This window comes from Cebus imitator, unplaced genomic scaffold (assembly GCF_001604975.1).
Source record: "Cebus imitator isolate Cc_AM_T3 unplaced genomic scaffold, Cebus_imitator-1.0 Scaffold113, whole genome shotgun sequence".
Taxonomy (NCBI): domain Eukaryota; kingdom Metazoa; phylum Chordata; class Mammalia; order Primates; family Cebidae; genus Cebus; species Cebus imitator.
Genome location: NW_016107428.1, coordinates 6,360,300 through 6,370,420, shown reverse-complemented (window position 1 = coordinate 6,370,420; position 10,121 = coordinate 6,360,300). Strand labels below are relative to the sequence as shown.

Below are 10,121 nucleotides of genomic sequence, written 5' to 3'. Positions count from 1 at the left end.
ATAGGTGTTTACAGCTAAAAATTTCTCTCTAATCACTGATTTTGCTGTATTCCCTGAGTTATGGTATGTGGTGTTTTCATTTCCATTCATCTTGTTTTCTTATATCCCTTATGATTTCTTCCTTGAGTCATTGGCTATTTAGAAATGTGTTGTTTAGTTTAGACATGTTTGTGAATTTCGAAGTGTACTTCTGTTATTGATTAATGAGTTGTGTGATTTTAATCCTTTTACATTGTTGAGACTTATTTTATGACCATCAACTATTTTTGATCTACTCTCAAAGCATCTTGCATGTGTATCCCAGGACCACCACCCTTGGCAGGCCCTCTTTACCTCCCATGCAGCCTATTGCAAAATCTGAATAACTGCTATATTCCTTTGTCTCTGGTATCTTCCTTTTTCAAGCCTAGCCTACAAACCACTGCCCGATGAATCTTAAAATATTCCCCCATTCAGTGCCTCCCTTTTGTTGACAAAGTAAGTCCGTATTTCTTAATATGCCTTTTAAGATTTTCTGCAATGTAGATCTAACTTGTCTTTTCCATCCTCAGTTCTGAAAAGACTTTTTCCAGTTCTGCAGACTTAAACTAACTTCATCTCTTGCCTGAACTGGACCTTCCTTCGTGTATATCTTCCTGTTTTCTATTTTATTATCTCATTTTAGACACTGAAATGATCAGATAACCCTACCTGCTCCATTTATTTTTCCTTTTATTTTTAAATTGTACTTTAGGTTATATCTTAAGGAAAACAATATCAATATTTTTTAATTCTGTAGTGTCAGAGTGGTTTTATAAGTTGAAAACTTCGCTTGTTATCATGATGTACCTATATATGAAATTACACTGTTTTCCTTTTTTTACAAGGACACATACACATTTGAAACTTTGTTTTAGATCAGACACTCTTTCAAGGTATCACATTAAGGGTAATGAGAAAATAAATACCTGATTTTGTTGATTTGTAAATTGTTTTCAAGTCACTTAAAACAGATATAATAGCATGAAATAACCAAGTGTATTGAACATGGTATAAGTCCTCCCTTGGTTAGTCAGTTATTCACATTTTAAATTTAAACTAACAAATATATTCCCTAGAGAACATTTAGGAGATTGGAGAAGAGTATTTTGTAATATCCAATAAAGTTAGTTCTCATATTTCTTCAAAAAGGAGTTATAGTCCCAGGAGTTAGAATTATGTCTTTCTTACAACATCACATCACCGAGTCATTTTCAGTTGGCTGAGATTTAAAATTTCTTTTCCTAGAAGTGAAATATTTTAGCACTTACATTTCAGAGAGTGGGTAATATTATTTAGCAATATACTTCACTATGAAGACCTTTGGATGTCCAGAAATTACTGTTAATGCTTAGTTTAAAAGGAGTAATTCACTGAAAGCATTGACTTTTAAAAGTCTTTTGTTCTTTCAAGGTGGTTTGCAGAAGTGCAGAATATTTATTACCAAGGTAATAAAAAAAAGCATTTGCCAACTGGTGACAGCAGTGCCAAATTGGAATCTTTTTTCAACTGTGCTGCAGCACTTATGACTTTGCAGCTGCAAAACCTCGCTTTAGTCTCCATGCAAGATTTCACGGACTTAATTGCACAACCCCCAGTAAGTGTGGTTCAGTTCACCAATATGTATTTACATATTTATTTATTTTCAATTCTTTCAGAGAGGAAAATAATATCTTTATCAGTGAGAGAACAGAAAATACATCTTTAGACCAATTACACTTACCTTTAAAAAAGTAAAAGTGTCAGCCAGGCATGGTGGCTCATGTCTGTATTCCCCACTACTCAGGAGGCTGTGGTGGGAGGATCACTTGAGGCCAGGAGTTTGAGCCTGCAGTGAGCCAAGACTCTGCCATTGTACTTCAACCTGGGCAACAGAATGAGACTGTATCTCAAAAAAAAAAAAAAAAAAAAAAAAAAAAAAAAAAAAAAAAAAATATATATAAAAAAAAAAAAAAAAAAAAAAAAAAAAAAAAAAAAAAAAAATATATAAAAAAAAAAAAAAAAAAAAAAAAAAAAAAAAAAAAAAGTTAATGTCAACCTGCATGTTTAGGAGATACAATTATCATAACTCTAGGTGAGGATTTGTGAAAATAAGTGAAAATTCACATAATTGGAAAATTTGGGTCATCAAGGCTGGAGAAAGTTACCATGAGATAACTTTAGCAGAGAAGAACCTTTTCTCTCTCTGGAAGGAGGTGCTGTTACAGTGTGAGCAGGGCCTTGGAATTGGAGTGTTCTCCTCTTGGGCTCTATCTTATATGATTCTAGAACTCCACTGCTGTGCACACTTGTTTTACTGGGACTTTGACTCTGTAGTTGACCTGTAGGCCCAGTGGATACTGGTTACCATCAGCCGTAGCTCAGAATCACTCTTGCTGTTTTTATTAGAGTTCTTCCTTGTCTTAACTATCTGGGTCATAAGAAGAAGTGTGGGTTCCCATGTATTCTAATTGGGACTGGTGTACTAGTTAGTGGATCGCAATTCCTATGTATGTATATATTTATATAAAATCTTTAAATTTTTTTTTGCAGGAGTCTGTTAGAGCTTTTGAACATCCAGGTTTCATCATGAGGCTGGTTCTTGATAAGGACACCATTAAATTTGAACCTGAGTTTAGTGACTATGTAGATATCTTTGTAAATGTTTATGATGTCATGCTTAAAGCTATCGGTTGTGTGCCAAGAGTTGAGACAAAATTATATTCCAAGTGGGTAAGTAACAAGGATATTAAGATCGCTTGAATTTGCATAATGATATTCACTTCAAGTAACTTCTGAAAGGTGTAGACAGGCGTCCTCTGCTTCATAGAATATAAATAGCCTTGCAATATTGGCTTATAAGAAAGTTTTGCTAAAAAACTACCATTTCCCAAATGACTTCTCTTAAAATAAACCTACATTCCTAGTCTAGTCTTCTTTGGACTTAGCTGAAAACTTTATGAGGAGAAGGGATTAAAGTTGTGATCAGGTTTGAAGCAGCCAATAAGTGTCTATTGTAGCTCTTATAGCATTTCCTGTAAACTCATGCCATGCTGCAGGCCTCCTTATGCTTTTCCAACTCTATAAAACTATCCTCGAATATTACCTCCTCATATAACTTTTTCTGTAATAGTGAGCTCCTTTGTATTTTCAACTCATATATCTAATCTACAACATTTCCACAGTAGTTACTGCAATCTAGTATTTGAAATGAGAATGTCTGAAAATTCTTAAACTTGTAATGTTTTCTAGTTTTGTAAGTCTAATCAGTAGCTTTCTTCTAATTTTTCTGTGTTTAAAATAGTTTATACATATTTTCTGTATACAGAAGAGTGTAGGAAACTAGTGTGTAAAGGCTTCATTAGTAATAAAGTCAATACCTATATAGGCACAGCCCATCTTGAGGGATAGAATATTGCTGGTATCTTTAAGCCCTTCCCCTTTGCTCCTTCTTGTTTATCTCTTTATCTTTCCACCTTTCAGCGAAAGAATCACTATCCTAAAGTTCAGGGTTTTCTTAATTTTGAAAAATAGACTTACTCCTTGCTTATTACTAAACAATTTAGGTTTAGTTTTTCCATGTCTTTGTATAAGTAGAAGCATCTTATAAATCGGTAATTTGCTTATTTCACTTAATATTATGTGAAATTATCCATTTTAAGGATATTATCCTTTTCATTGAGTTTCTAACTCTAAGCTCAGTCAGGAAGAGAAGGAATGAGATGAACTGATCCAAAGTGCACCCTGGACCTCAAACTATAACCACGGATTCAGAGATTTAAAGGTTAGCTTAGGTTATGTATAAAGATACTTGAAAACCTAGTGGTTTAAAGACCAAAATGTTATAAGTTGTGAGAGCCCCTCCAGAAACAAGTCTTTTGAAGTGCCTGACTCAACAGAGAGCCTACAGATACATTTGGCAAGTACCCAAGGACCAGTTGAGATTTACTTCTGTCAAGAAGAGATGGAAACACACAATCCAGTGAAAACAACCAACCAAGATCACAGTGGGAATATCCCTAAACCCAATTCAGAAGACTTGGATTCAACCAACTCAGGACAAAGCAATTGGTCAATTTCTATAGCAAACCTTTCTCCCTTGGCCTCTCCAGCCAACTTCTTATAGCAGACTGAGGACCAAATTCCTTCTAACCTGGAAGGACTGATTGTGAACTCAGTGCTTTCCCCTGCTGCAAGAGGACTGTCTCCTGAGCCCGGGGGAGAAGGAAGGCATCAGTGATCTCTTTGATGCTGATGATTTAGAAAAGTTTTCACTGGTGGAGACTTCAAGTATAGTTGATTATGCTTCATGTGAATTCTCCTTACAAATCAATTTTTTTTTTATGATGGGACCAGAATGTCTGTCATGCAATGCAGTCTGTTCCTACATTTTCTTCCTCCAAGAAATTACCTTGAAGTAAACTACAGACTTCAGAAGACAGCTGACATTTTAATGAATTAAAAAAATAAACAACTTGTCTAAAATGCACAGTTACGGGCTCACTTGGGAAGACTCTGCTTTGCTCCATGCTCCAAAATCTTCTGGATAAGTCAGCAAGTGAGAAAATGTGCAATCAGATGTTTCTCGCTCTTTTTCTTCCTCCCTTCCTTCTCAGATTGGCTCACTGTGCCTGGCAGATGGGCTGTAGAATGGGATCTGGCCACCTGGCCCACTGGTAAGCAACGATCTTCCTTAACAGCATTTCAAGCTGTGACTTTTCCACAGAATGTATGCCTTTGGGGTATGCTAATATGGAATGGAACTGCAGCAAATGCAAACTTGAAGTCATGCAAAAGTATGAAATGGACTTCAGCTCTTCTTAGGAATATTTAAATTACTATCACAGTTTGATTTGAGCTATGGACTGTGTCCCCCAGTAGAAGAAGACACAAAACTCCTCAAAATCCTGAAAACCTCCATAGCCTTTAGGGTGAAGAACCTGTTTTCAAATATACTTGTTGCAGTTACAGAAGACCAGTAGAGTTCTGCCACTCTAAGCTGTTGTGGATTTTTCTGTTTCCATTAACTATGCCCACTCCCCATATACCCAGTGTATTTGTGAGTTTCCAGTTGATTTGTAGCAAATGCCTACTTAGTTCTTTGTAGATTGTTTTAGACTTTTAATTTTTTTAGCTGCCATTTATATATTCCTGTGGAAATCATCACCATTTAAATTTAATTGCTTACTTTGGAGCACATTTTACAAATTCACACTACGTAATCAGAGGGACAGAACCTCTACTGATTAGAGCATCGAAACCTGTGTGATCTAAGATTTGTCAGACTCTGCAAGAAGCATACCATATTGCTTCCACTCCCAGCTTGGAGCAAGTCAGTCCTGGGGCTGGCTGACATGAATGACCCATTGGAAAGGAGAACCAGGTCAGTTGATGTAACAGTCCCAAGGAGCAGCAGGCATGGATCCCTTAAGCCTTGGACTTCCCAGGCCCTGTGAGTGGGGAAAGGACTCTTTTATGCTGCACTCAGGGAGACCATATCTCAGGATGGGGTCAGGTAGAGAGGCCTCTAAAAAAAAGACATTTCCATTGTATGAGTGGCATTTTCTTAAGCTGGCAAGAACAAGGGACTCCCACTGTGTCAGGGGCTGGAATCATTCTGGCTAGACCCTGTTCCCCTTCCTCTATGAAGGAATGAGTTGGATCAAGGAAAGTCAGGACATGGAAAATGGAGCAAAGGAATGCCAGGGCATCTCCCCCTTTACTCTTCAGGAATGCTGTCCCAAGTTGGAGGGTTTGTGTCAGCTGCAAATCCTACCAGTTATGTCGAAGAATAGCCTTCCCACTGGCAGGACGCAATGGCCATCTGCCACTGGGAATATGGTGTAGTATCTTCAGTCCATTTTTTGGATGCTAAGGACTGTGGGAATGAGGGAGTGAGATAAAGAATGAACCTCAAAATGAATAGTTAAATTGAACTGCTATATGCCGGACCCAGTGGCAGGCACACAGTAGGCACTTGACTCATACATGTTTAATTGAAATTGGAAATATCCCTTAGGAAATAAAAACAAAACAACCACAAAAGCCACAGCTAGTTTACTCCAGGTAGATTTCTACAATATGCAAAGTGTTGGTGGGATCAAGACAGATGACACTAGCACTTTAAACTCTGTGTGGGTAGGCATGGGTGTATGTTTGGGGAAAAAAACAATGGTGAAGACTATCTGCCTTTTTCTTCAGCCTCAATCTGTGGTCTTCTCCACACACACTGGACGTGGTACAAAATATCGATGTGGTCCGAGATGAAGCATTGGAGTGGAGGAGAGAGAGGAAGTTTTGTGTTAAGTGTCTACTGGAAATGCTCTGGATTTTTTCCCCCGTATGGGAAATCATTTATGCCAAGCTTTTCCCCATTTTCCATGTCTGTCTCATCTGGTTAGCTGCCTCTACCACTAGTTTGGTGTAATTATCTTTGCTAGCTGCACAAAGCTGATTTTTTTTTTCAAAGTCTGAAGACTGAGCTCACCTGGTTTACATTATTGTGTGTTTTGTTGAAACTTTTTGTAAGGTAATGCCATATTTATTGTTTTAAAAACTAAATGAATCCTAGTAAGTCTTAAAAGTTTCTTCATGCATAAGATGTTTCCCGTTACTGGGCTTAACTGGTGTACATTAATTAGATATCCATATTGTGTTCTTCCATTAGTCATTTTCTTTTTGACTTAGTAACTGAGCACACAAAGTGAGTTAGTTGGTAAGTACTACAGTTTTTGCCTTACTTTAAGTTCTAAGTATGCAGGTTTCCTGGTACCATTGGTTGCTGCTGTTAAAGCTCACATATTATGTGGCTGAAAGTTACAAGTCTGCAAATTATGACTGCATGAGCCTTAGAAAATAAAATGTATATGTGAGGCCAAAAAATATATGAAAAATTGCTCATCATCACTGGTCATCAGAGAAATGCAAATCAAAACTACACTGAGATACCATCTCACGCCAGTTAGAATGGCGATCATTAAAAAATCTGGAGACAACAGATGCTGGAGAGGATGTGGAGAAATAGGGACACTTTTGCACTGTTGGTGGGAGTGTAAATTAGTTCAACCATTGTGATGACAGTGTGGCGATTCCTCAAGGACCTAGAAATAGAAATTCCATTTGACCCAGCAATCCCATTACTGGGTATATATCCAAAGGATTACAAATCGTTCTACTATAAGGACACGTGCACACGAATGTTCATTGCAGCACTGTTTACAATAGCAAAGACCTGGAACCAACCCAAATGCCCATCAATGATAGACTGGACAGGGAAAATGTGGCACATATACACCATGGAATATTATGCAGCCATCAAAAACGATGAGTTTGTGTCCTTTGTAGGGACATGGATGAACCTGGAAACCATCATTCTCAGCAAACTGACAGAAGAGCAGAAGATCAAACGCCGCATGTTCTCACTCATAGGCGGGTGTTGAACAATGAGAACACATGGACACAGGGAGGGGAGCACTACACACTGGGGTCAGTTGGGGAGAAATAGGGGAGGGACGGTGGGGGGTGGGGAGCTGGGGAGAGATAGCAAGGGGAGAGATGCCAGATGTAGGTGATGGGGAGGAAGGCAGCAAATCACACTGCAACGTGTGTACCTATGCAACAATCTTGCATGTTCTTCACATGTACCCCAAAACCTAAAATGCAATAAAATAAATGGGAAAAAAAAAAAGAAAATGTATAAAGGGCAACACATTAGCATGGCAGTGTTATGTGTGTGTTTATATATACAGGGTTGTGCATAGCAATTGTCTTATCGAAGTTTTTAGATAGTTTGCTCACATTTTTGTTATTTAGCAATTTTGTACAAAAATAGAAACTAATTTGTAAACTGCCCGAATATTTTCTAGCTGGTTTGTAATTTTTTAAAAGTGCTATTTTGGTTTTGTGGTGGTGGTGGTTCTTATTCTCACTTTTGTTTATGTGTAGATCTGTAAATAGAATTGCAGTATTTAAAGCTTAAGCTTTCAGGAAAATAAGAATTCACTGTGTGCATGACAACTCATGTGTATGAGAAGGAGGGATTTGAAGGAAGATTGCTTGCAGAGAAAGTTGTGGCAACTGTCAGCGTGTGGGGTTTTTTTTCCTACAGAGTACATGATTTTGTAGACAGGAAATATTTCTCCAAAAATTGGGAGTAGGCAAACTACTAGTCAATTTACTTTGTTTTGTATGCTAGTTCAAAAAAGAAAAGAATGTAATATAAAAAGCAAAAAAAAAAAAAGCTTTTATAATGAATTTTGTAAATCTGGTTGTTACAGAGTGACCTGTTCCCTAGCTGTGAATATATATGCTATAGAGCTATAGTAACCCAAAGCAATGGAATGACATAGATAACCTAGAAATAACATACTTCTACAATAACTGATTTTTTTTTTTGAGACAGGTCTTACTCAGCTGCCTAGGTTGTAGTGCAGTGGCATGATCATGGCTCACTGCAGCCTTGACCTCCTGGGGTAAGGTGATTCGGTCACCTCAGTGCCCTCGGAGTCGCTGGGACTACCGATGTGCACTACCACCAATTTTCTGTACTTTTCGTAGAGATGGGGTTTTGCCATATTGCCCAGGCTGGTCTTGAACTCCTGGGCTCAAGTGATCTGCCTGCCTTGGGGCTCCCAAAGTGCTGGGATTACAGGTATGAGCCACCATGCCCAACAAGTAACTGATTTTTGACAAAGGTACCAAGAGCACACATTGGGAAAGGGATAGTCTCCTCAATAAATGGTGCTGGGAAAAAATTGGAAATCCACATACAGAAAAATCAAACTAGACCCCTCTCTCTCACCACAAATAAAAATCAATTCAAAGTGGATTAAAGACTTAAATGTAACACCCAAAACTATGAAACTACTAGAAGAAAATATAGAGGAAATTCTTTATAACATTGATCTGAACAAGAATTTTTTTTGGATAAGACCTCAAAAACACAGCAAAAATAAAAACTGACAAATGGGATTACATCAAACTAAAAAACTTCTGCACAAAGGAAGCAACAAATGAAGAGATAACCCACAGAATGGGATAAAAAATTTGCAAACTGCACATCTGTGGTAGGCCATTCTTATATTGCTATGAAGAAAACACCTGAGACTGGGTAATTTATAAGAAAAGAGGTTTAACTGGCTTATGCTGCAGGCTGTACAGGAAGCATAGTGCTCACATCTGCTTCTGGGGAGGCCTCAGGGAGCTTACAATCATGTTGAAATGTGAAGAGAGAAAAGGTGTATCAGATGGCAGGAGCAGGAGCAAGAGTGAGTGGGGTGGGGAGTTACCACACGCTTTTAAATGACCAAGATCTCATGAGAACTTGTTTGCTATGGCAAGGGCAGCACCAAGCTATGAGGAATCCACTCCCATGACCCAGACACCTCCCACCAGGCCCCACCTCCAACACTGGGGATTACAATTCAGCATGAGATTTGGTGGAGACATATATTCAGACTATGCTAATGTCTGATAAGAGGTTAATATTTAGAATATAAAAGGAACTCAATAGCAAAACCACGGATAATCCTATTTATTGATGGAAAACCTGAAAAGACATTTCTCACGAGAAGATATACAAATAGATGTCCAACAGATATATTTAAAAATGTTCTGTATCTCTTAATTATCAGATAAATGCAAATAGAAACCGCAATGAGATATCACCTCACTCTAGTTAGCATAGCTATTATTGGAAAGACAAAGGATAATGTGTTGACAAGGATGTAGAGAAAAGGAAACTCCTACACACTGTTGGTGGGAATGTAAATTAGTGCAGCCAATATAGAAAGGAGATTCCTCAAAAAATTGCAGGTCGTACTACCATTTGATCCAGCAAGCCCACTGTTGGGTATATGTGCTAAAGGAAAGGAAATCGGTATGTTGAAGAGGTATCTGCACTCCCATGTTTCTTACAGCACTATTCAGGATAACCAAGGTATGGAATCAACTTAAGTGTCCATCAGTGGATGAATGGATAAAATGTGATACACACACAAACACACACACACTGTGGACTACAGTTCAGCTATAAAAAGAAAGTCCTGTCATTTGTAGTGATACGGACGACCCTGGAGGGCATTATGTTAAGTGAAATAAGCCACACAGAAAAATACTGAATGATG

At 37.9% G+C, this 10,121-nt stretch overlaps 1 protein-coding gene and 1 pseudogene across 1 annotated transcript in view; both read left to right on the top strand.

The window, feature by feature from the left end:
* DNAH7 (dynein axonemal heavy chain 7) overlaps window positions 1–10,121 on the top strand; it is a 344,809-nt gene that overhangs the window by 95,118 nt on the left and 239,570 nt on the right. Inside the window, exons 11-12 of the mRNA XM_017538741.2 lie at window positions 1,432–1,615; window positions 2,551–2,730. Of these exons, the coding sequence (XP_017394230.1) occupies window positions 1,432–1,615; window positions 2,551–2,730 (364 nt within the window). The remainder of the gene's footprint in view (window positions 1–1,431; window positions 1,616–2,550; window positions 2,731–10,121) is intronic.
* LOC119472698 lies at window positions 2,770–5,792 on the top strand (annotated as a pseudogene).